The sequence below is a fragment of the Crinia signifera genome, chromosome 2 (genome assembly GCF_055691185.1).
Source record: "Crinia signifera chromosome 2, ASM5569118v1, whole genome shotgun sequence".
NCBI classification, from domain to species: domain Eukaryota; kingdom Metazoa; phylum Chordata; class Amphibia; order Anura; family Myobatrachidae; genus Crinia; species Crinia signifera.
Window position 1 is genome coordinate 20,097,780 of NC_139218.1, and position 27,453 is coordinate 20,125,232.

The following is a 27,453-nucleotide window of genomic DNA, read 5'->3' on the forward strand; positions in this document are numbered from 1 at the left end:
GCAAGGATGCTGTGTCCCAACCAGCGATGTGTCCGCACGCATGTGCAGAGGCACTGAAATCACTGAAAAGCAATTTCTGCACTTAAGCGAATGGTGCTGAATCGGGCCCAATATCCATACAATAATCACAATGCAAAAATATAGACATTTAGGCCCTGATTCTGGTCCATTGACCGATTGTTATACCCTGCGCACCCGCATAATTAGTTAAGCCCACAATACAAACTCGCCCCTATGGAGGCGAGTCTGTAGTGTCAGAAAATGCAGTGGATTGTCGAGTCTTCGGACTTTCTGACACTTGACAGCCGAAACACTGAATTCCGTCTATTGAGTTACAGTGGAGAAAAATTACTGTAGGGACGTTCCGACAGTCAGAATCCTTGTATGAAGACCCCCTTTTATTAGACAACCAAAATGATCATTGGCAACATGTGATATGGTTGGAAATACAAACCTTAATGCTAATTATTTTATTGAATATGTATTCCACATACAGCTGACATAACACATCATTACAGGAAAATATTTAAAATCCAGGAATTAAACATATGGCAGATCTACTAACCACACAAAACACAGAGTCACCCTTAGATAAGACATGCCAGCTTATTAGCATAATAATAAACACAGATGTAAAAACACAAGTATTCAAAAAGCAGTACAAGAAAAAGAAAATAGTGGAAGCATAGGAAACTTAGGGCCTGCTTCAGACATCTTCGCTAGGCTGCGTATACTCGCAACATGATTTCGACCCATCGGGACAATAAATTGTATGAAAACGGCCATATCATATGTGACGTACCTCCGATTCCTGACAGATCGCTGACACACTGATGTGTGCTGAGCGATCTTGCTGAGTGATCTAGCATCGCTCACAACACTCAGCATATCTCCCCGTGTGTAAGCCCCATATTTCCTACAGCAGATCTAGAAGTTATGAGACAGTGCTTATTCACAAATTATTATTTTGTGTAGGACCAATTTTGTAACAAACCAAGCACTTATTCCCAAACCTGTTATATTGTAGAGAAATCAGCTTCTTGAACTGGCCATTGAAGCTGCCGAGAAAAAATAAATGGATAACTTCCATACATACTCTCACCTCATACACTTTCTTAACTCTCACACCCTATTAGATCCACTTCAGTCAGGCTTTCGTTCCCAAGACTCCACTGAGACAGCACTGACTAAAGTAGTGAATGATCTGGTCACTGCTAAGTCTAAAGGCCATTTCTCACTACGTATTCTTCTACATCTTTCTGCTGCGTTTAACACTGTTAATCACACTCTTCTCATACAAACACTGCACTACATCTCAATGATACCGTCCATTCCTGGTAATCATTTTACCTATCTGATCGCTCTTTCAGTGTTTGCGTCTATGACTCTACCTCCTCTTCACTATCTCTTACAGTCGAGGTTCCGCAAGGCACAAGCTGCCCATAGACGGTCCGTTCCCGGACCGTCCGTTCTGTACTATGAGATGCGCGCTCCCGCGCATCTCATCGTACGGTACAAAAAGTATGTGCTGCACATACTTTTTGTACTAGCTGTTCATTGCATCGCATGCACACTGGAATACGATGCAATGTGTACTAATTAAGTCCCGAATGGATCCGTTAAACAGACCGCGTATGGGCAGCTGTAGTTTTAGGTCCCTTACTTTTCTCAATCTATACCTCCTCTCTTGGCAAACTAATCAGCTCTTTCGGATTTCAGTATCACTTGTATGCAGACGATACTCAAATCCATCTATCATCCCCAGAGTTGTCACCATTGGTTTTGGGCCAAGTCTCTGAATGCCTCTCTGCCATCTCATGCTGGATGTCTTCTCGCCACTTCAAACTCAATATTTCCAAAACGGAATTACTTATCTTCCCACCAGCCAAGAACAGTTTCCATCCTGATATCTCCATAACTGATGGCATCTCAACAATCTACCCTACCCCACAAGCTCGTTGCCTAGGGGTCATCCTCAACTCTGAACTGTCCTTTCTTCCCCACATTCAATCTGTCTCCAAATCATGTTACATGCATCTAAAAAACATATCCAAAATACAACCCTATCTCACACAAGACACTACTAAACCTCTTATCGATGCACTCATTATATCCTGCATTTACTATTGCAATAGTCTCCTAACTGGACTTCCCAAGAACAGACTCTCACCACTGCAATCCATTCTAATTGCTGCTGCTAGGCTGATCTTCCTAGCAAGACGCTCATCTTCTGCTGATCCACTCTGCCAGTCCCTTCATTGGTTGTCTGTAATTTATTGTGTTCAAAATAAAATACTTCTACTCACATATAAAGCTATTAACCATACTACAACAGACTATTATTATTTATTTATTAACAGTTTCTTGTATAGCTCATACATATTCCGCAGCGCTTTACAGATAGCATACATCTCTTTACTTATTTTAAAATTTCTCCCTACTCGAACACTCTGCACAAGATCTGCGTCTCTCTTCTGCAGGGATCACTAGCTCCCATTCACTATTACAGGACTTTCATCGGGCTGCTCCCATCCTACGGAATGCCCTTCCATGCAGACTCTCCACTAGCCTCCAAACTTTCAAGCGTTCCCTGAAACTCACCTCTTCAGGCAAGCCTATCATATTTATATACCACACACATAACCCTCTGAGGCACTTATGTATTAAATAGCTTTTCTTCTGGACTTGGTTGGACTGCTATTCAATTACTGGAGCCTGTCCTTGTGTTTCCCTCCAATGTCCCTATAGATTGTAAACTTGCAGCAGGGCCCTGTTACCTCCATGTCTGTGGGTTGTTACCCAGTTTATCCCTGCCTACAAATATAAAGTGCAACAGAATATGCTGCACTTAATAAGAAACTGTAATGCAAGAGCATGCATTGTTAATGATTAATAGCCATATGTATCAAGCTTCAAAAAATAAAATAGAGTTATAAAACATCCAGCCAATCAGCTCCTAAATATTTTTTAAACCCAGCCTGTAACAAGTCAGAGCTGATTGGCTGGCTGTATCACTCTATCTCAATCATCACTTTTTGAAGCTGGATAGATCTGTCCCATAGTGCGCACAGACGAGGTGAAATGCATGAAAATATTGTTAATTATATCGTTATCGTGCATATAGTTTTTCTAGTGTGTAACCTACTTACATAATAAAACTGCGCTAGGGACTACCTTAGTATAATAAGATTTGTTGTCTAAATACGAATCACTGGCCAGTGAATATTAAATAAAAGAGATTAATAGTTAACAATACATTAATATAAACAGAAAAATAAGCGTAAAAAACAAGACTTCACAGTTTGCAGCTAGGATGTTAATATTATAGTGGCTTTACAGAAGGTGTTACTTAACCATTTCTTTGCACTTTAGCAAAAAGCATACATGTTAGTGACTGTTAGCATGTTAGGAAAAAATAATGGTAAAAAAAAATTAAAAATGGGTAACGGTACCAGTCCTTGTATGTCTGGCCAGACACAAAATATAAGGTCCCTCTCTCCGGTCCTGTTAGTTTCCAAACCCCAGTTAAATGTATTCAGTTGTGGCTGCACATTGCCGCTTGGCAGGCTGGGGGAAATAGCTCCTTTGTTGTATATCCAGGTACCTAAGAGAGCCTCCTTAGATTCCAGAAAAGTTTTTACAGATGGACCTTTGGTAAAGCATTCAGCGATCAACAATCAGTGATGACGCGTTTTGCCGCCTTATTCCGGTATCAGCGGCTTCCTCAGTTCGTTAAAACTGGGGTTTTAATTTGACCACAAATTTTTAATCTTTTTTACCTTTATTTTTTTCCTAACCATCTAACAGTCACTAACATGCATGCTTTTTGCTAAAGTGCAAAGAAATGGTTAATTAACACCTGTAAAGCCACTATAACATTAACATCCTAGCTGTAAACTGTGAAGTCTTGTTTTTTTAAGTCTGGTTATATTAATGTATTGTTAACTATTAATCTCTTTTATTTAATATTCACTGGCCAGTGATTTGTATTCTAAGGTAGTCCCTAGCGCAGTTTTTTTATGTTGTTTGTAATTTTTTTGCTACTATTAAGGATTGAGCATTCCTTTTTTTAAACGCTGCAGGGGACAACCCTATTGCCTACAAAGAGAAATTTATATATATATTTTTTATAGTGCTAGTATTTTGTCTTTGCCTTGTGTAACCTACTTGCCCTAAGTTGCCATTGTGTTCTGCAGCCACTACTGATAGTAGGAGAAACCAGGGCATACATAAAAGATACAAGGTAGAAAACATGTACATGTAGACATGTAGCATAGGGTACTGCTAATGAGAGAGCCTACCTGCTAATTGGATGAAAGCACAGCTGAAACAATTGTATTACACTAATAACACACTGATTAATACATGGATCAATTACAGTAGAGTAAGGCAGCATCATTACAGTACGTCAGCATGTGAGACCACAATAGCATACCTCCCAACATGACCCTCTCCAGGAGGGACACAATGCGCTGTTCCCTGAATTCCCTTTTAATGTATGACTACTATCACCTGAAGTGAAACACCTTTCTTATCAATTAATCTGTCCAACACAGGTGATGGTAATAATCAGAAATTAAGAGAAAAGTCCAGAACAGAGCATTGTATCCCTCCTGGAATGGGTAATGTTGGAAGGTATGCAACAGGTTGCCTTTAGCCTGTATTAGAAGTGTGCGGGTTACACTTAATCACAACACCAAGTTCGTGACCTGTCAGTGACCTGTGTTCAGATGAGACACTGCTGAGTTCCCATCTGCTCTGCTGATGTGTTATTATTATTTATTTATTTATTAATATGTGTGCGCTATATAAGAAACTGATAATAATAATAATAATAATAATAATAATTAACAGTTTCTTATATAGCGCAGCATATTCCGTTGCGCTTTGCAAAGGAGACAGTGATATAACAAACTGGATATTTACAGACAGTCAAAGGTAGGAGGGCCCTGCTCGCAAGCTTACAATCTATAGGGAATTAGGCATTGATACACAAGGATAGATATTCTTTATTGCATAAAGTCGACCAGAATGAAAAGGTTCCTGGTGTGCTGTAAGATACAGTGACCCAACAGTTTGGCCATGGGTCAGGAGGATGGAAACTATGAAGAAAAGAGTGGATATGTGTGGACTGTACAGTGGGGATGTGATTAGATGGGAACGGTATATGAAGGTTTAGTGGCTGGTTCTGGAATTTGATAAGCTTGTCTGAAGAGGTGAGTTTTCAGGGAACGCTTGTAGGTTTGGAGACTGGAGGAGAGTATTATTGTTCTTGGGAGGGCATTCCACAGAGTGGGTGCAACCCGAAGAAAGTCCTCCAATCAGGAATGGGAGCAAATAATGAGTGTGGATGAGAGAATTATTGTCAAAGTCCGTGGAGCCATTACTACACTTCTGTATAGTATATGCATACCTCCCAACTGTCCCGTTTACTGCGGGAACACACCGGTTTTAGGGACCATTCCCGTGTCCCACCCGGTGCCGGCTGTGTATTGTGGCGGGGGGCAGTGAATAGACACTGTCGCCGTGAATAGACGCTGTGCGCATGGGCACAGCCTCTTTTCATGCCCCACATTGGTGAAAAATGGGGGGCATGGCCTCATGGGAGAGCCACAAGTATAGGCCATGCCCCTTTTGTTAGGCCACACCCTGCAATTTCCCCCGCGGCTTTGCCCATCCCTCCTCCTGCTGCCTAAAAGTTGGGAGGTATGTATATGTGTGTGTTAGGGATGGCAATTGACCATCGATGATTCAAAATCAGCTATGGTTTAAGGTCGATGAAGAATAGTTTTGCCATCGATGGGGAAGAACCAGATGGTTTCCCTACATCGATGTCAAACATAAATGAGTAGTCCCCCCCCAAGGGGCGGGGACATGGAGCAAGCTCTGCCCCCAAACAGGTGAAACCATGCCCCCATGTTTTGATTGGCCCACAGGCCAATCAGTCAAAGAAAATTAATGACCATTGATAGGTAAAAACATCCATTGCATAGCATCAATGGACAGTTGCACTATTGCCATCGATGGCATTAGCAATGATGGCCAACCCTAATATGTGTACAGGGCAGTAGAGAGCCTGGCTGGGTCCAGGTACTTTCAGTGGCATGGCCTAATTGCAGGAGGCGTGGCCATGCACCCTTAGAATAAAACACAGATAGAATAGTACTTTAAGCACCTCTGTGACCACACTGCTGCACAGCAGCATGTGCTGGGTTGTGGAGATCTGCTGCAGCTGCTTCTGCTGCTGCAAGGTAATTGCCTCTATCAGATCTGCACCTGGGTAATTGGTATCCCTCCCTCTCTCTCGACGCCACTGTAAATGTAACGTATCAAGGCCCTCATTCTGATTTGATCACTCCCCTGTGCGAGTATGTTTTGCATCTGCACATGCGCATAATACGTTTTGTTCGAGCAGATGCGGCTAATTGATCCCACTGCAGTTGTGCCCTAGCATGCAGTCGCAGAAGGGGGGGTTAGGTTTAGGCTCTAGTGGGGTGCTGAAAACACTGCAACCATTTTTTTAATTAAATGGGCTACTGTGGGGCAATACTTCAAAATTGGACGTAACCCTACACAAGGTTTCTAACCTTGCTAAACGTTGCTCCAATTGTTGACCCGCTGTCACGCCAAGCAAGCTGCCAATCCAGGTCAGTATACACACTTGCGGTGTTGGTCAGAACAGCCAGTTTGTCATGCAATTGCTTTTACCAGCTGTGACATCAGGCCCCTAAAGCAAGAATGTGGGTGACCAGCAATCTAACAATATATTGAATATCGACTGTGCTCACCTGTCAACTGTCTCACGATATTACTGTCCCCTTTTCCCCTGCGGTCTTTCCCACTTTCCCTTTTTGCCATACAGATTTCCCACTGCCTCCATTTCCCATGCAGTTTCTCACTACAGGGTCACTTGCTTGTGTTTTCCCCCAGGCTGAAAGGTGCCAGCCAGCCCCTGCGTTAGCTCGCTGCAGCCCATGTGCTGCAGAACACAAAAAGCTCTGAGAGAGGGTTCCTCCGAAACCTCTCCAGCAATGGGCGATGTGCATGCGTGGTCAGCAGCCTGCACGTGTGCCTAGGGTGACCAACTCATCCCTTTAATCCGGGACACATATTAATTACACAGGTTCTGTGGCTGGCTGACACCTGGTTTTAAACTGCCACACCTCAAGACTCCATTTCACCTGGTTTTAAACTGCCACAGAACCTGTGTAATTAATATTTGTCCTGGGTTAAAGGGATGAGTTGGTCACCCTACGTGCGCCGGAGTCGCAGCACAGGAATGAACACATAGCAGGGACACCCCACATCAAGCTTCAAAAGTAATAAAATGGAGAATGATAAACAACCAGCTCCCACCTGTAATTTTTCAAATGGCATGGCAGGCAGGAGCTGATTGGCTGGCTGTTTATCACTCTTCATTTGATCACTTTTTGAAGCTTGATACATCTGGCCCAGGCTCTTTCCCTCCATGTGTCCTTCATACACGCTAGTGGGGTAATCGGACTCTGAAATGCGATTTATGGCGCTAAAATTGCCCAAAAAACACATTGCAAATGTGATTATTGATGAATGTCCAGGAAACGCGCTGGGCCCTCTTGCTTGTTTGTATCACAATCCTGTCAATGTACACCGCTGTGTACAACGTTGCTGTAGTGCTTTATAAATAAAAATTGCTAATATCTTTAAAAAAAAAATAGAGGCAATGTATATATTTATTGTAAGACATGTAGCATTAGCATCTCATTGGGTATAATAACATTACAAATCATTGCTGGAAGTTGTGGACAACTTTAATCAACATACACAAATATAAATTACAGTCTTTCCTCACATAGGACCTTCAATAAGCCTGCACCAAAAGGCACTGACTTTTAATATCTCAGCATGACTATTGTTATACAGTACACAGAACAACCTCTACTTTTCTCTGGACCAAAACCTAGAGAACCATTGTAATATTTACAGTTTCCACCCATCTGCAAACAATGGGCAAATAAACGGCTACAAGTCAAGGAATTATTTCCATTATAAACTACAACTCACAGAATCCTCCTCGTGAAATGCCGCTGAATATTAAGTATTTCCCCGTGAAGGATTCTGGGGGTTGTAGTTTATGCGGAGCCTCACGTCAAAATCCATTGTGTTCTATAACCATGGGGCGATGCGCTTCACCGCCGCGCACGGATACCAAATCCCTGTTTTCTCAAGCTTTCTGCTTTTGGAAATAGACCTCTGTGATCGGTGCGTTCGGGTTTAGAAAACGTCGCTCGTCGCCTAGACGTCGTCTACTCGTCCAGCACCCTGTAGAGCCGTGATTACTGTCGGGCGGAGCGGATGTCTGAGGGACTACTTGGCTACGCGGAGGTTTCAGCTGGCGGTGACGTAAAGAACAGCTGGGGGCGGAGTCGGGTAATGAGTCCGTGGAGCAAGCGACAGTAGCAGCAGGCCGCAGACTCCTGTGCCTGGCGGGCGCTCTCTCAAGCCTCCCCACACAGCCAGCATGGCCCTGCAGCCGGCACCCAGCTGCTCCAGGGCGGCGGTGGAGTCAGGTAATTCCCCCGGCCCTGCTCCGAGACACCCCTGGGCTCACCTGGGGATTGCTCAGTATAATACACCTGGCCGGCAGCTGCCTGTCTGCTGTCACTGGTTCTACACTCATACTGTATATACAATTTTGACAGCTGAAAAGTTCATGTGTGTCTGTATATGTGCAATATATAGCATTACACATACACATGCCTATATATATATATATATATATATATATATATATATATATATATATGCATCCTTTTGTGGAACTAAAAGTTCTGGCATGCTTTAGCATATGGCCTCTGGGACTTGTAGTTCAACAGCTGGAGTGCAACAGGTTACCTAAGTCAGAGTTTTTCCTGAGTGCCTCTTACACCATTCGTTACCTTTTATTTAACGTCACCTTTGTTAGATTTATTGCATTGTAATTTTATTACATCTGTGTATGAACAGCGGTTAATAATTTTATTTATATAGCACTTTTCTTACATTAGGACTCAAGTGCATCTGCAGCACAAATTAAGCATAAGAGAATTAAGGGAAGATTTGGGTTGTATTTATTTTTTCCCCTGGAAAGTATAATGTGTCCCAACTGTAAATGAGTGTCATATTATTGTATTTATTAATATTTTTGCTAATTAAAGTATCAATCCATTTCCAATGTAGCCTAGTTTAAACATGATGGATACTGGGCTTAAATGAGCTGCTGCTTAGTAACACCGCTTTTATGCTGCTGAACTGGGTTGCACCATGTTTCTTATTTTTTTTTTTCTTTCTTTTTACTGGGGTGCTACCCTGCTTTTGACCCTTTTTTTAAGCTGCCGTCCCTACCCGGCATAATGGTGGAGGTGAAACCTCTCCCAGCACCCACTATTTCAATTCAGTGAACAGGTCCTGGGTTGATGCGACCGTGGTTACCCGTTTACATTGCACCACAACCCGGGTCGAATCGGTCTTCAAGCCTGCTTGCTATCTGGGTTGAAATGCCAGGTCACTCCACCTGGGTAATTTCAACTGGGTGCGTTTCTACTGCACAATATCTCGGGTAACTGCGCGTTCATGTGCAATAATCCAGGATGTTTTGGCTGGTGTAAAAATAAACCACAGAATGTAGATCTGATGGCTCTTATAGGGGGGGTATTCATTTATCTGCAGGTTTACCATTGCTAAAGCTCCAGTATTGCGGACAGAGGCTAGTCAATTAAATAGCCTTTCTCCTGCGTCGAAAATCAGGTGGGGAACCCAATAATTGCACAAAATGGATAGTCTGTGTTTTTGTGTTTTTTTGTTTTTTTTTTATATCGGAGGCGTAAGGTTCAATCCAACTTCAGGGCTTCATGCATGGGGAATTTTCTGATAATTCAATTGCTCCACGTTGGTAATTAGCTGTAGGCATACTGTATATCTCTTTCACACCACGATTCAAACCCAGGTTATTGCCGGGCCGAGGTGTCGCGTGAAGGCACCAAACCTTCTATTCGGAGTCGACCAACGCAGCAACTTGACCTGGGATATAAGAGGGGTTAAACCCGGGTCACCCTGTGTATAATGTGAAAGTGCTGATGCCGCACAAATGCAATGTGAAAGCAGTATAATTAAATGCACCCCATTTACACTGAAGTGATGACATTCAAGCTTGGTGATCTGGCTTTGTTCGGGCTGTTTATCAAAATTTTAAGAGATTACATTATGATTGATAAAGTACCAACAAATCAGTGCGTGTCATTTTTCAAAACCAGTCTATAAAATATATAAAGTAGCAGACTGGCTAGTACTTTATCGTAAGTTTATCTCCAAGCTTTGATAAATACCCCCGTAGTGTTATATGTATGTGTATTCTACATGTGGTATAGTACTGTTGGAGCATCTGCCTACAAAGGGCTATGCATCTGTTAGAACAACAAAAGTGAAAGTTGCTGTTGCGTGGCAGATTGCACAAGGAAAGCCAGGAACCAAACACAATATAACTTGAATGGCGTCTTTATTTAGTTTCATGGACCCTGACCTAGTTTTAACTGTGCTTCTGTATGTCGGATGCAGCACAGTTTTTATTCCCTGTTAATAATTGCTGATTTTTTTTTTTTTGACGTAATTTTTTCTGCTACATTATGTTTTCCGCATGTACTTTTAGAAACTTGCAGAACACTTATAACCCTTTGAGACTGCAAAATGCAGGGTCTCACCAGACTTTGAAACTGTTCAGTCCCGGTGCGACCCTGCATTTTAGTCTGTTCAGATTACTTCAGCGAACCGGCAATATTGCCGGTTCGCTAAAATCATCCGGGGGCGCGGCGGAGCGTCATCGGGGGAGGAGGCGGCAGCAGCGCTTAGAGCTGGCGCTGCTCCAAGCATTGCCTCTTCCATTGTTGTTAACGGTAAATGGGTTGCTCAACACGATTAACCTGTTCACACCACAAAGCAAACACGGTAAGGAACCGGTAAGAACCCTTCTTTTTTACTGGTTCGTATTGCTGTGTTTCTCCCGGTTTGCGGGACCCGGTAACCCCTTTCACATCGCACCAATTACCAGGTTGAACTGACATGAACCCGGTAATTAGGTGCGATGTGAAAGTGGTATAAGGTGCCTATTTTATCAAGGCAATTTGTCATAAAATAGTTTTGTATTTGGGTTGTATACTAAAAGTCTAATTCACAAATATCTTATATAAAAGTTATCTATTTGTGCTGATCTCAGTCCCCATTATTATCAATGGGGACTACAATCTGACTTGTCTGTAGGCCCCTTATGCCGTGTTCTCACTGCGAGTGAGAAAGACACGGCTTTTACCAGGCATTAAAATGCTGGGGACTGACGCGCTGGACCCCCGTTCTCACTGCAAGGCAAATTCCTGGGTGAAGAAGTTCTACCCGGGAATTTGCCTTTAAACACAGGTTTTTCGGCAGTGTGAACGGGTCAACCCGTGTCTGCATATCCGGATCTCAGACGCGGATAAAAAGAAGTGTTTTACCCGTGTATGAAATCTGGATATGCGACCCGTTCACACTGCCAAAAATCCTTTGTTAAAAGGAAATTTCCCAGGTCTACATGCTAGACCCGGGAATTTGGCTGAAGTGAGAACGGGGTATTAGTGTCCAACGTTTGCTTTGACACAGGTGCGAGTTCAGGTTGTTACTGACTTGTTACTATTTTTGGATTGCTGGTGGATGCAAATTTTGCTGCATTTTTATTGACTGTCACTATTACGGCCTACACACATGCCGATATTAAGGCATTTTCTAAGCGATTTTGCTTAGTTTTGCAAAGTCGCTTAGCAAATGCCCTCACATCGGTGTATGTGTGGGGGCTGTATCTGCATCGGCGCGCGTCCCCGCGCGTCTTTATCGGTGGCCGAGATTGACGGACAGTGTCCATCAATCTCGGCATCGGCAGTGTTCTCCCACCGGAGAACACTGGTGCTGTCCGCTCGCTTAGCACACAGAGCTGACAGCTCGCTCTGTGTGTGGGCTGTCAGCTCTGTGTGCTAGGCGATAGCGGCGCAGCACAGCCCGACATAGCGCAGCTAGGTAGCCCTGCACACATCGGCATGTGTGTAGGGCCCATAAGTTTGACCCTGTAGTACACAGCTGTTTGCTTCATCTTGTCTTGTTCTCTCTGTAACTTTCATAAAACATATAAGGTCAGATGTACTAAGCTGTGGAGATAAAGTAAAATCAGCCAATCAGCCTCTAACTGCCATGTTACTGACTGTTTGAAAATTACTGTTAGGGTCTGATTGGTAATCAGAATCTACTTATTTATTTAGCACCTTCTACAACAGGGATGGGGAACCTTCGGCCCTCCAGCTGTTGTTGAACTACAAATCCCAGCATGTCCTGCAACAGTTTTAGCATGGTCACATAGCAAAACTGTAGCAGGGCATGCTGGGATGTGTAGTTCAACAACAGCTGGAGGGCCGAAGTTTTAGAACCTTGATGGCTAACCTTGAGACTCCAGCTGTTGTTGAACTAAACATCCCAGCATGCTCTGCTTCAGTTTTGCTATTTGGCCATGCTAAATCTAATGCAAAGCATGATGGGATATGTAGTTCAACAGCTGGAGTGTCAAGGTTAGCCATCAAGGTTCTAGAAGATAATAGATAGTATATGGTTACCCATAGCAACACTTCTTGTGAAATAGAACTCCCATCTTAGAAAATTCCACCCTATGGGCAGTTTTCAATTGTTTAATTGCACCAGATCTGTTTAAAGTGAAGTAAAGATCTCGGGACGATAATCAGCAGGGCTTTTTTGCGCATCATATGCTCATTATGGATTCCAACGGTTCGGGCCGAGAAATCGGTCCACATTGGATGTGTTTGACATCCCATGTGGTCCCATGGACAGTGCATGACCACATATACTTTTTTTTTTTTATACCAGAAGACTGAGAGATTCATTTCTTGCTGCCACGAACACAAACCTGTCTTAATGGCCACTCATTGTGCTTGAGTAAGGAGTTAATGCGCTGCCACATTAAAATGTGCCGAAAGAAGGTCAGTCTCCGTGCGGCACATTGGTTTCCGGGCTGTCGTATCCCATTTCTTACCCTCATTGGTTTTATATTTTCCTGGGCAGAGGAGCTCACAAGCATACTTTTTTTTGTGAGCGTTAACTAAAGTTGTCGAACAAAACCACCGTGCTGTATAATAACCTCATGCTGGAGGCCTGCACCGTGGATTTAATGTCACAGCCCCAACGCCGGATTGGCGGTCCGGGAGAAATAGTTGAGGTGGACAAGTCTCATTGTACAGAGAAAAAGTCATGTTGGACGCGTGCTGCCACAACAGTGGTTGTTTGGAGGCATTTCCAGAGACACCGGTGAGTGTTTTGTAAGCCTGTGGACAGACGTGACGCCAGCACCCTGATGGCCGCCATCAACAAATATGTAGAACCGGGGACGACAATATATTCTGATTGCCGGCGTGCATATAACACTCAACAGCTGGAGCAGGCAGGGTACCACCATGCACGGGTAAATCACCGGTATAATTTTGTTGATCTGGAGACTGGGGTTCATACCCAAAACATTGAACGCCTTTGGGGATCTTGTAAGTGGCGTAACAAAAGGCAAAGGGGTACTGCGCGCCAAAATCTGGACTCCTATCTTCAGGCATTTATTTGGCGAAAAACTGTCGGCGCAGAAAACGCTTTCTATATGCCCTAACTCTGCTCCCGTGTTAAGGCTGACAAAGCAGACAACACAGATGCAGACACAACTGCGTCAACTTCAGCTGCAGTTTCTGTGAATGCAGAAACTGAAAAATAAGTTTTATTATTTTCTTTGTCTTGTTTCATATTATTATACTTGAAGTGGTTTTTTCTTCTTTATTATTCACTAAAATCCAGTCATCCGTTATCACATGTCGTCATTACTGTCTCAGATGTATGATATGGCAGGTGTGAATGTGTTCCTGAAACACCCCCACTATCCACGCCAGCCCGAAGCATGGCGAGGGGACGCATTATGCGTACCCCCGACCTGTTCATACCCCCACTATCAACGTCGGCGTGGAGTTCATTTTATAAAGTGTGGCGAGCGGACGTGAATTACTGCGCTTGCCGCGCTTCAGGCTCATTGGCTCGCCACACTTTATAAATTCAACTCCACGCCGACGTGGATAGTGGGGGTATGAACAGGTCGGGGGGACGCATAACGTGTCCGGTGGCTTGCTGCGCTCGCCACACTTCGGGCTGGCGTGGATAGTGGGGGTTTGAAAAGGAGGCATTTGCCGGTATGTAACATGGAGCACTGGCAAATGCCTCCTTTATTGTGCATAAGACGCACTTGTGCCCACATACCCTCTTTGTGCACGAGACACACACGGTACCGAACCCCCTAACCCACCTCTACGCCGGCGCCCGCATGATCCCCTCTCCGTCGGCGTCCGCCAGTGCAGGGGAGCTGTCTGTTACTGTGAGAGGCACTCACTAGGCTTGCCGGGGACAGAGCCGGGGTGCTGCGGAGTCACTACGCTAGGCAGCCGTTGGGCTGTCAGTACGCTAGGCAGCCGTTGGGCTGCTGCAGAGTCACTACGCTAACTACGCTAGACAGCCGTTGGGCTACGCTAACAGTGTAGCTTGGCCTATGCTGAAAACGTAGCGTAGCCGGGCTATTACACAAGTACTGTATTTTTCAATCCACTTGATCTGAGTGGCAGGGCCATACCCAAGACTGTGTAACAGGTGTGCCAAGTAGGGTAGCTACTCAGTTGGTATCTGTTTTTGGCTTGCTGGGGTACCTGGACCATTAGCATGGATAGCTTCCTGGCTATTTAATGTCCTATGCGGGCATTAGTGGCACCATCCCTGATTGCAGACGCTGTAGGGCAATGACCTTGCTTGGATGCCTTGAGAATTGGGTCTCAGTGCAGTTGTTACTAATACTGTACAATGTCATTAGTATATTTGTGAGATGCGTTCGAGGCTTCTATTGTACTGGACATCGTTTATTTATATTTCTCTTATTTAAGCAACTTTGATCTGATACTGGTTATTCTGTGACTCTCCAGATGTTGTGAAACTACAAGTTCCAGCTTATCATAGGGAGGGTATGTTGGGGCTTGTAGTTTCACCACAGCTGATGGTTCTAGAGTTTCATTGGGACACCCTGGGACACATCCACATAAATGTGGTAAGAGTATGACCATTTGTATAACCCAGGCACATTTTGGGCAATAAGCATGATAAAGTATACTGAATATATCAAGAGGGGTGGGTAGTGCTGGACTGCCCCAGCATTTCAACCCTGTCAGCGCCAAGCTCCTGTCTCTCGATGACGCGCCGTCGCTTGCCCTGTGTGATGTCACCGACCTGGCAAAGCCCCCCATAATGTTTTCATTTAGTGAACTGATTATTGAACGAACCCACATAAAGTACTCAAAATTATTCCAGTACTTTGATATTCCTCTCAAAGTGCTGGAATCTTTAGATTTCCCATTACTTATAAAAGCAGGGTCTGCATTCTAATGCAGGTATGTCTGTCTTCTCCTGAGGCTGCCTAATTGAAATCCACCCTCTGGAGTTTAGCATGTGGGATTCCCACGCCTTATTATCATGCAGCGAGTTCACTTGGCTGCAGGGAAACCCTTGTGCCTAATTGAATCTCCTCTTAATACCCCTTTCACATTGGACCCTCATTATTGACAGGTTGGTGACCCGTGGACCCAGTTCGAGGTGCGGTGTGAAAGCACCTCGGCTTATAACCTGGGCAATTCCACCTGGGTTATGAGAAGAGTTAAACCTGGCTTGCCCTCTGTATAATAGTTAAACTGGGTTTAATCTGAAAGCCTCGGACTGAGATTCCGGCTTATACCCCTTTCACTCGGCACAAATAACCTGGGTCGTCGTGGGTCACTGTGCGGTGTGAAAGGGCCTTTTTTAAATCCTGGGTCCAGCAACCCGGCAATCCGACCCCGGTAAAAAAAAGGGGTTATACCCAGGTCGGACACGGATTGCTGGACAGATTGAACGCGTAACCCAGGTCGAGCGACCCTGGTCCCGTTCACTTCTGTGGAGGCGCCGGCAGCATTGCCTAAGGCTAATGGTTCTCAGCAGAGCGATGTGACATGTAGCTCGTGGGTCTCTCAGGAATCGCTGGCTCCCAATTCTGTGATATTATTGAAGATTGTGAAGAAGTATATGATGCATTTTTACTATGTCTGTATCTAACTATCTTTTTCTTCATACTTTTAGAGCTTTACTTCTTAATGGCCCGTTTTCTGTCTAATGGACCATGCCAAAAATCAGCAGAGGTAAGTGTTGTAGGCTAGCTGCAAAAATAACACCCCAGGGGGCAGATTCAATTAGACACTGGTCTTACTGTGCAGCCAAAGCTCTGCCCGCTAACATACCAATTGGCCTTTTTTGAGAGGTTTTCACCTCATTGGGCAGATATATTTTATGTTAATTTAGTTATGATTCTAGACTTAGGCGCGTCCCATGCACATCTGATGGGTGTGGTAAAGTGCTCCGACAGTGGGGATCCCGACTGCCGGTGCTCTGATAGGGGGGCGAGTGCAAAGAAGCCCCTTGCTCGCTACGCTGCAGGCACAGTGGCTTGCTCCGCTCGCCACAGGTTATATTCTCCCTCTATGGGGGTCGTGGACCCCCACAAGGGAGAATATCCCCTGTGTGTCGGGATCCCCACTGTCGGAGCACCAGCAGTCGGGATCCCCACTGTCGAACAGTCATCCGACACCCCATCGGATAACGTCCCTAAACTGTCACTGCTGCGCCAAAGATACGTTTTATCCTGCGGCAGTGAATGAGATTGTATGCGATATGACTGCATTTGATGTATCTCATCTGAACTAGAAACATAGAATTTGACGGCAGATAAGAACCACTTGGCCCATCTAGTCTGCCCCTTTTTTTAAACATGTTACCTCAAACCATATTTGATCCTTATTTTTTTGTAAGGATATCAATATGCTTATCCCAAGCATGTTTAAATTGTACTACTGTATTTGCGTCTACCACCTCTGTTGGGAGGCTATTCCACTTATCTACTACTCTTTCTGTGAAATTTTTTTTCCTCGCATTTCCCCTGAATCTTCCTCCCTCTAGTTTCAGTGCATGTCCTCGTGTTCTGTTGCTCCTCTTCCTGTGAAGAATGTCTCCCACCTGTACCTTGTTAAAGCCCTTGATATATTTGAAAGTTTCTATCATGTCCCCCCTTTCCCTTCTCTGCTCTAAAGTATACATATTAAGATCTTTTAGTCTTTCCTGGTACGTTTTGTGATGTAGGGCATGCACCATTTTAGTTGCTCTTCTTTGTACAGTCTCTAATGTATTTATATCCTTCTGGAGATATGGCCTCCAGAACTGAACACAATACTCTAGGTGAGGTCGTACCAATGACCTATACAGTGGCATTATTACTTCTTTCTTTCTACTGCTGATACCTCTCCCTATGCAACCAAGCATCTGACTTGCCTTCTTCATTGCTTTGTTACATTGCCTACCTGCTTTTAAGTCCCTTGAAATAGTGACACCTAGATCCCTCTCTTCCTCAGTAGTTTCCATTATAGTGCCATTTATACTATATTGAGTCTTTGGATTTCTGAGACCTAAGTGCATAATTTTGCATTTTTTGGCATTAAACTGTAGTTGCCATTCTCTTGACCATTTCTCTAATCTGCCTAGATCCTCAATCATTTGTTTTACTCCTCCTGGTGTGTCTACCCTGTTGCATACCTTTGTGTCATCTGCAAAAAGGCACATTTTACCCTCAATTCCATTTGCAATATCACCAATAAAGATATTAAAAAGCACCGGTCCAAGTACAGATCCCTGGGGTACTCCACTTGTAACCTTTCCCTCCTTTGACTGTACTCCGTTTACTACAACACGCTGTTTTCTGTCCTGCAACCACGCTCTTATCCATTCAACTATCTTTGAATCCAATCCCAAGCTTTCAAGTTTATTTAACAGTCTGCGATGTGGGACAGTGTCAAAAGCTTTACTAAAGTCTAGATAAGCTACATCTACAGCCCCACCTTGATCTATTACTTTAGTCACCCAGTCAAAAAAGTCAATAAGATTTGTTTGACATGATCTTCCCCCAGTAAACCCATGCTGTTTTGGATCCTGTAAATTGCTGGTTTTGAGATATTCTACAACTCTTTGTTTTAAGAGTGTTTCCATCAATTTCCCTACTACTGATGTAAGGCTCACTGGTCGATAGTTGCTTACCTCTTCCTTGCTTCCACTTTTGTGCAGTGGGACTACATTCGCTGTTTTCCAGTCCTCTGGGATTACTCCAGTAGCTAGTGACTGGTTGAATAATTCTGTTATTGGTTTTACCAGCTCCCCTTTAAGCTCTTTTAGTATCCTTGGGATGTATCCCATCTGGCCCCATTGATTTATCCACTTTCAGTTTTGAGAGTTCTGTGAGGACTTTCTCCTCTGTAAATGTACTTGTCTCTCCCTCAGTTTTCTGACTATACTTGCAACTTAACTGTGGCCCCTTCCCCTCTCTTTCAGCAGTGAATACTGAGCAGAAATAATTATTAATATTATCTGCTATTACATTGTCCCCCTCAAGAAAACTTCCACTCTCTGTCTTCAGTCTAATTATTCCACTTTTTGTTTTTCTCCTTTCACTTATATACCTAAAAAAAGTTTTCCCCCCTTTACCCACTGACTGGGCCATTTTCTCTTCAGCCTGTGCTGATGTACTTAGCCCTTGAGATATGAATTAGTGTTGTTGTTTATTTATATGGCGCCTGTGGACTTACCACGCATAGGAAATGGTAAATAAAGTCGCTGCATGGTAAGTCCCACAGCTAATTGCGTCTAACTATATAAATGGTATTTACAATCATACATTTAAGGGTGAAGTAGCAGTGTAAGAGGGGAGGGGAGCGGGTACTGTTACCCGGGCCAGAGGTGGAGGTACTGCTGCCTCCTCTTGTATGTCTGTAATGTGGGGGATGTGAGCTATCGCACCCAACATCCCCTTCCAAATTGCTGTCCCTGGTGCCCACTTCTCCTTATCCAGAGGTGTTTTTTGTAATGTTTTTACTGTTTACGTGGAAGGGTGGATGGCTAGACCTCCATGCGCTGGCAACAACCCACTCCGGGTGCCTGGGCCCAGCGTGACTGTCGGTGTTACTGGCCTGGTCACTGAAATAAATTTGAACTGTCCCCATAGAATCTGAGGAAATTTTCTTCCACCCCTTCTCCTCATGTTACGTTTTTGTCTGAGTTTATTTAGAAAAGGCATTTACCATAGTATGTACAGGCAGTGAAAACACTGCTACCCGTTTGGGCTATAGGTTGCTCTGTGTAAATGCATCTTTCTGAGGAGATTACAGGCGATCATTTTGCAGGGGAACGCTTTAAACGTATGGTTCTGTGAAATAAGACTGTGCTCTCGTACACAAATCAACAGTTCAGAGAAAGGGATCTATGTATTAAACATTGAGCGGTGAAGAGCCCGTGACATGACATTTAGGAGCTGATTGGCTGGTACATTATTTCTCTCAAAAGCTTAGTACATAGACCCCATTTTATATTATAGATATTATAAATAAATCTTGTTTTCAGCTATACCATTGAATGTTTCACATTGTTAATGATCTCGTTCTCTCTCCATAGATGCTGATTGAGGAGTTGAATGAACACAAGGTAGGCCGTTCCACCCGTTGCATGTCAGAAAAGGTATTGCACAAAGGGATGGGAACAGTGCTGAAAGAATGAGCACTACACCCTCAAAAGCACACTATTTTGACGGGCAGTGCAATGCATTGTGTGTATTTTGATTGCATATTGTGAAGTGTTTAGGTACGATGCATGGGCACGTGGGTTTTGCGGTCGATACTGTGATCTTACGTGCTGCACATAAGATGAGTTGCCGGATGACGCTCCGACAAGGGGGGATCCTGACAGTCAGTATCCCGACGTCAGGATTCCGACTCACAGGGGCTGTTCTCCCTTGTGAGGCTCCATGACCCCCAGAGAGGGAGAATAGAACCTGTAGTGAGCCACTGAGCCCGCAGTGTGATGAGCGCAGCGCTCTCCCTCCTGTCAGAGCACCGGCAGTCGGGATTCAGACATCAGGATACTGACAGTCGGGATACCCCCTGTCAGAGCCCCATACCACACCCAGAAGATGTGAAGATGCTGCTCAAAACCAGTATGCTGGGAGTAGCAGATATTGCGTGAAATTACACATAAGATCTATTGTGTGTCTGAGAAGCTGCCAGGAAAATTGTGACACGATCCGGACCACGAGCCGGTCGTTCTGCTGTATGGCTAGATTTAGAGACCGTGTATGATCATCCTCTGTCCCAGGTCTTCCGTTTGTTAAAGTTAAAATTGGGGATGAGTAAAGTTACTGCAGTGGTATGTAAAATGGGGACTTTTTTAAATGCAATAGTGAAGATAGTTTGCAAAGAAATGGTGTAAACTTTTCTTCTTTTATGTTTCAAATATTAGAAACTTCCCAGCAGATTTGATTGGGAAGGGAAGGAACACGCCAGAAGTTACCAAGAAATGGTAAGTATATCAGGATGCTCTGATGGTTTTCTATTGCCTGGTGATTGTTTCATTGTATCCTGTGAGACTAGAAAAGCTAGAACTTCCTGTCTGACTTCTGATTGATGTGCATATGAGCCCGCCCCCTTTTCTCACTCTCCTCCCCTATATCTCTGCCAGTGCTCTGTCTCACTTCCCATTTGCCCCCAGGCTGTTCCCTATTAGAATCTTCAGTCATGCTCTCAGTGCCTGTTTCTGTATTCAAGCATGCCAGCTCCCATTCTTATCCACGTTCTGGGCGTGATTCTGGTTCACGTGGAAAGGCAAATTCTCTCTTTAATGGACAAAATCATGTGCACTGCAGGGTGACAGATGTAACATGTGCAGAGAGAGTTAGATATGGCTGGGGTTTGTACTTCAAACTGATATTGCAGTGTAAAAATAAAGCAGCCAGTATTTACCCTGCACAGAAACAAAATAACTCACCCAAACACTCTCTGCATATGTAACATCAGCCCCACCTGCAGTGCATATGGTTTTGTCTATTAGAGAAAGAATTTGCTTTTGCGAGTGAACCCGAATCAGGCCTTTTATCTTGGTTCTTTCTGTACCCCACGTCTCACTGCCTCTACCTCATAGATTGCTTACTCTTTTGAGCAGTAACCACTTTTCCATGTGCTGTCGTCCTCCTTGCGTACTTCTCATGGTCCCTAACCTGTCTGCTATATTCCACCAAGTCCAAACTATGGCCCTCCAGCTGTTGTGAAACAACAAGTCCCATCATGCCTTGCCACAGTTCTGCTATTAGGGAATGCTAAAACTATAGCAAGGCACGCTGGTATGTGTAGTTTCACAACAGCTGGAGGGCCACAGTTTGGACACGCCTGCACTAGGGTACATATTCAGCCAGCGCTGCTTTTTGTGATCATGGTCACTGTATTTGTAATAAGTATTGTCTCAAAGGTTCATTTTGGTTTGCATTCTACTAGATTATGTTCTGTGTATGTTGTGCTGTCATCAGGGCCGGCGCTACCCACTCAGCAGAGGATGCAAAGCAGGTAGGCGCCGGGCAGGAGAGGCGCTGTCCTGCTCTGCATCCTCCGCTGCCGGCTGCTGCGCCTGGCTGTCACACTTGATGACAGGAAGCAGCGCCAAGGCACAGAGCTCCCTCCAGGCTCCTACCTGTCCTAAACACCAGATGAGAGGCCAGGTCAGCACGCAGCAGCAGTACTGTACGTGCGAAAAGGGGCGGAGCTTCACGGAGGGGGCGGGGCTACACGGAACAGAAGGGGCGGAGCTATGAGGGTGCAAGACTGAAGACACAGGAGAGGATGAGCAGCTGCCAGGAGAGTAAGTGTAATGCTACTAATGTCAGCAACTGGTGTCGGCACGTTCAATAGGCAGCATTACTAATGTCGGCAACTATTGTGGGCACGTGTATAGTCAGTGCTACTAATGTCGGCAACTATTGTGGGCACGTGTATAGTCAGCGCTACTAATGTCGGCAACTATTGTGGGCACGTGTATAGTCAGCGCTACTAATGTCGGCAACTATTGTGGGAACGTTTTCTAGTCAGTGCTACTAATGTCGGCAACTGGTGTGGGCACGACTATAGGCAGCACTACTAATGTCGGCAACTATTGTGGACACGTGTATAGTCAGCGCTACTGATGTCGGCAACTGGTGTGGGCACGTCTATAGGCAGCACTACTAATGTTGGCAACTATTGTGGGCACATGTATAGTCAGCGCTACTAATGTTGGCAACTAGTGTGGGCACGTCTATAGGCAGCACTACTAATGTTGGCAACTATTGTGGGCACGTGTATAGTCAGCGCTACTAATGTCGGCAACTATTGTGGGTACGTGTATAGTCAGCGCTACTAATGTCGGCAACTGGTGTGGGCACGTGTATAAGCAGCACTACTAATGCTGTGAGCATGTGTGTAGAAACTAAAGCACTACTAATGTCAGCAACTATTGTGGGCACGTGTATAGGCAGTGATACTACTGTCGGCAACTGGTGTGAGCATGTATATAAGCAGTGCTACTACTGTCGGCAGCTGGTGTGGGCATATGGTTAGACAGTGCTACTGCTGTCGGCAACTGGTATGGGCAGGTGTATAGGCAGCGATACTAATCTCAGCAACTGGTGTGGGCATGTGTATAGGCAGTGCTGCTACTGTTGTCAACTGGTGTGGGCATATTTGTATAGGCAGTGCTACTAATGTCAGCAACTAGTGTTGGCACTTGTATACTACTGTCGGCAACTGGTGTGGGCACGTGTATAGGCAGCGATACTACTGTCGGCAACTGGTGTGAGCATGTGTATAAGCAGTGCTACTACTGTCGGCAGCTGGTGTGGGCATATGGTTAGACAGTGCTACTGCTGTCGGCAACTGGTGTGGGCACGTGTATAGGCAGCGCTACTGCTGTCGGCAACTGGTGTGGGCATATTTGAATAGGCAGTGCTACTAATGTCGGCAACTGGTGTTGGCTTTTGGTTACGCAGCACTACTATTGTCAGCAACTGGTGTTGGCATATTTGAATAGGCAGTGCTACTAATGTCGGCAACTGGTGTGGGCATATGTATAGGCAGCGCTACTGCTGTCGGCAAGTGGTGTGTGCACGTGTATAGGCAGCGCTACTAATGTCGGCAACTAGTGTGGGCACGTGTATAGGGAGCGCTACTGCTGTCGGCAACTGGTGTGAGCACGTGCATAAGCAGCGTTACTACTGTCGGCAACTAGTGTGGGCATATGGTTACACAGTGCTACTAATGTTGGCAACTGGTGTGAGCACTATGTATAAGCAGAGCAACTACTTTTGGCAACTGGTGTGAGCGTTATGAATAAGCAGCCCTTCAAATATGGGCATATGCAGGAGTTCTCGGGGCATTATGTGTAGCATTATGTGTAGCATAATGTGTGTCAATGTCATATGGGCATTATGGTGCATGGCATATTTTGTAAGGGGAATTAGGGTGTGTGGCATAATGTGTAATGGGCATTATGGTGTGCTGCATATTATGTAAGGGGCATCATGATGTGTGGCATAATGTATAATTTGCATTACTGTGTGTGGTATAATGTGTAATGGGCATTGAGGTGTGAAGCATAATGTGTTATGGGGATTAAGGTGTAATTGGTACTTTTATGTGACCAAGCCCCTTCCTCATGAAGCCACGCTCCTACATTTTTTAGCGCGCCTACGGCGCGAACTCTCCCTCTTTTTTAACTCATGGCACCAAAATTGTGCTACTATGTGGTGTAATTTGGAGTGAGAGTACTATTGTGTGCCCATTCCCCTTCCTTGTGAGATCACACGTTTTTCTTTCGGTGTGCGCTGTCCCTTTGTAAAGCTTGGGTGGGCGCAAATTTATAGTTTGCAGGAGGGCGCAGAATCCCCTAGCACCGGCCCTGGCTGTCATACTATGTATTCATTTGTTTGGACTTGATCTGTGTTTGCACTATGGACCCAATGAAGGTTGTTCATAATAGAATCCGGCAGCTTGCACCTGTGTTTTGGTTGAATTCGACAAACCCTGTTCTATCCCAATGCTGATTTTTCACCTGGATGAAAAATCCAGCATCGGCAAATACCGCGTTGATCAGTGAAATTGCTGTGAATTCTCGTGGTTTTGCCAAATTTGCAGCTGTTTTTGCCCATCTCTATTCTACCCCAAAAAAGAAAATGAAACGGCATCTGCAAAATTGTGCTAAAATTGGGTGAAAACGGATGTGATGGGATACTGATCGGCGAATTGCGATGTGGCACAAGATGTAATTTACATAAGTTGTTTGCTGCATGTATTAAAAATGGTTTATCAATTTTACAGAGTAATAATTTTCTACATTGCTCAAGAAATTGTTTTAGTTTTTAGGGTATTCCTTTTGTAGATCAAAAGAGATAAAACATTGAAGCGCTGTTCATCAATGGAAACATTTGTTCATATATACATATGGACAGTGTATACACGTGAACCACTCCATATGTTTGGTAAAACAATGCCATACAAACTCTTCCTACCATTCGCCACAAAATATCTCCACATGTAATCTGTCATTCATATATGTCAAAGAAGTATCAACTTTGTAGTTATACAATTTAATAGTCCTTATAATGTACACCGCAGATAAAAACAAACTGTGTCCACTGAGCAGCTGATACAATTCTCATTGTTTGTTGATTTTTAACATTATACTTGTACATATTGGAAGTCTGAATACTCCTCCACACCCAATAGTAGTAATGTCTGTCCTTCATAATTCTTGTTTTCAGTGTTTCTGAATATATTGATATTTAGTGTTCATTCTAGCACCCGCCATCTTTGAAAATCCATGCAGTTCCTGTTCCCTGTCTAGGGTGTCGCTGTCTGCTGTGGTGTTTCTAGCACAGGTCTGATTTGTATATCAGTGCTGAAATATAGACCACACTGTGCTAGAAGCACTACAGCGGACAGCGACACCCCAAGCAGGGAAGAGGAACTGCATTGGTTTTCAAAGGTAGCGGGTGCTAGAATGAACACGATGTTGGATTTTAATGTGTGAAAGTTATGGATGTTCTTGGTGAAGTTACAGTTGCCTCCCTTAAATGTAAAATGTACTAAAATACACTGCGGTGTATGTGTGTGCTATGTAAATAACTGGTAATGTATAAAACTAAATCCATTGGGGCTGTTGTGGAATAAAGACATGATTCTTGATAGCCAGCCAGACATGGGATTTGTAGAATGAGCAGCAGGCATGGGGTACAGCTGGCTAACCAGAAATCTTCATGTCTGTAGCCATGGACAAAGTTATTTGAGCCTGTAGTTATTTTTGTTTTGGACTCTTTAAGTTTATGCATTATATGAATGCTTTTGTGTGTGTTTAATATGTATGCATAAAATATTGTGTATATATTTTCTGTCGTAAGGTAAAGAAGTTAAAAAAAATAAGACTTGAGATATATATTATATTAAAGGAAAGACCTAATCTAAAAGGAATGATGAAAGTTTGGTAAAATGATACTTGAGACCCATCAATAAAGTTTGTATAGGGGTTTTGTTAACACAAATAGGGGATAAATGGAAATCATTTTTCCCATCCTCTGTTCTAAAGCCGATGTTTATTCTGTGATCAAAGGGGTTTAGGGGAGATTACGACCATTGCAGACCTGAACGCTCACCCAGTCTGACATGGTGTGACTGTTGGGCAGTGTTTGTCTTATTGTTAGTGTTCCGCTGGAGAGTCCAAAACTCGTAGGGGTTCAGGCTTTAGATCAGGGGGTCCTCAAGGCTCCCTAATGGATAATTAGTATCTCAGTCAATATGATTCTCTGTCACCGGTGACCAAACATCAACCTGTGAAGGAGAGGTAACAGTTAAAATTGCCTGCTCCCATAATGAGTGAGGGTTGTGTAAAATTATATATTTGCAACTGTTGCTGGAAAGGAAACGTCCAAAATGAGAAGTACTCTAATGTAGGGTACACGCCAGAACGACAAGTGCCCAATCCCATCGATCTAGATCCAATCCCGACCGATTGGATGTAGATTGTAGGTAGATTGGGCCCTTTTTTGCCTGTTCTGGTCCGATCCCGATCCGATGCGCGGCCCCGAGTGTCGGTCGGTTGTTATTCAGATCCTACCTGCAGCAGGTAGGATCTGAATAACGACAATACACCCGGGTGCGGGTCGCGGTCGGATCGGAACCCGCTCACTGTGCACATCGTCAGCGGGTCGTGCGCTCCGCGTGATCATGCATCGGATCGGAACCCGCTCACTGTGCACATCGTCAGCGGGTCGTGCGCTCCGCGTGATCGTGGATTGGAACCCGCTCACGGTGCACAGCTGGTCGCCCTGGTGTGTACTGGGCATAATCTGCTCAGGAATACTGGAGTAATTCTAGTTAGCGGCGTGTGGATATACTGTAACCGTATTCCTGGTAGGTAAAGTTTTGATTAGCCAGGGCGTTTAAGGTGTAATGACGTGTATGCACGGTGCAATTTTGGCTTATTTTTTCCTTATAGTTTCGACTATATAGGTCAAAATCACACTGGCTTTCGATACCAGTGCATGCATGGCCCTGCTGGAGTCCGTGTCTTGCTCTGACATAGGAATATTGGTTTTGGATCGCACAGCAATTGCTGTGGATTTCTGGCTGATTTTAAGCAGAGCTGTCATACTTGCACAAATATAATGTTCTGCTCTATATGGGAAAGGCAATGAACGATTAATAAAAATAATGAGCTATAGTAATTCACATACAGTTGCTTTATATATGTTTTTATAATATGTACAATTTTCTTTTTTTAGATCAAGGCTAACAATCATATGGATCCTGAGCATTTGGTGAAGCTCTGCCAGCAATTACTATCAATGCCTACCGGCAATGTTCTAGCGAATGTCGCCACACCTCATTGTTTACTTGGAATTGATACACGATCTACATTTTGCACTGAAAAAGGTACTTCAGCACCCTTATCTGTTCCACACTGTAGTCTGGGCTACTGCACATGGCTCGAGCTTGGGCTTCAGATCGGTTTAAACCTTTCACATGCCAGTTGGTCCCTGTCATCACCGGTCTCATAGGTTGCTTGTAGATGACCTCATCTCCTTAGCCTGCCAATCAGAAGCTTTTTAAGCCCGACCCGGTCTGCTTTTTTCCACTACAGCTATCCTAAGTAGTGACTTTGGAATAACCATAGGTGATACCTGGGGTAGTCCCTTTCACAGCAAGTCCGGACCAGGCAGTGGCTTGCCCAGATAATAACTCTGGTTTTCATCTCGCTGTGAAAAGGATATTGGTGGAATCGTTATATATATATATATATATATATATATATATATATATATATATATATATATATATATATATATATATATATATATATATATATATATATATATATATATATATATATATATATATATATATTATAATGCTGTCAATTTGTCCC

The 27,453-nt window shown here is 44.1% G+C and overlaps 1 protein-coding gene across 1 annotated transcript in view; it reads left to right on the top strand.

Annotated features, from left to right (window-relative positions):
• Positions 1 to 8,385: 8,385 nt before the first annotated feature.
• Positions 8,386 to 27,453, top strand: part of BRWD1 (bromodomain and WD repeat domain containing 1) — a 46,496-nt gene continuing 27,428 nt past the window's right edge. The window contains exons 1-5 of the mRNA XM_083171692.1: positions 8,386 to 8,549; positions 16,225 to 16,283; positions 19,633 to 19,662; positions 20,473 to 20,532; positions 26,810 to 26,960. Of these exons, the coding sequence (XP_083027818.1) occupies positions 8,501 to 8,549; positions 16,225 to 16,283; positions 19,633 to 19,662; positions 20,473 to 20,532; positions 26,810 to 26,960 (349 nt within the window). The 5' untranslated portion in view covers positions 8,386 to 8,500. The remainder of the gene's footprint in view (positions 8,550 to 16,224; positions 16,284 to 19,632; positions 19,663 to 20,472; positions 20,533 to 26,809; positions 26,961 to 27,453) is intronic.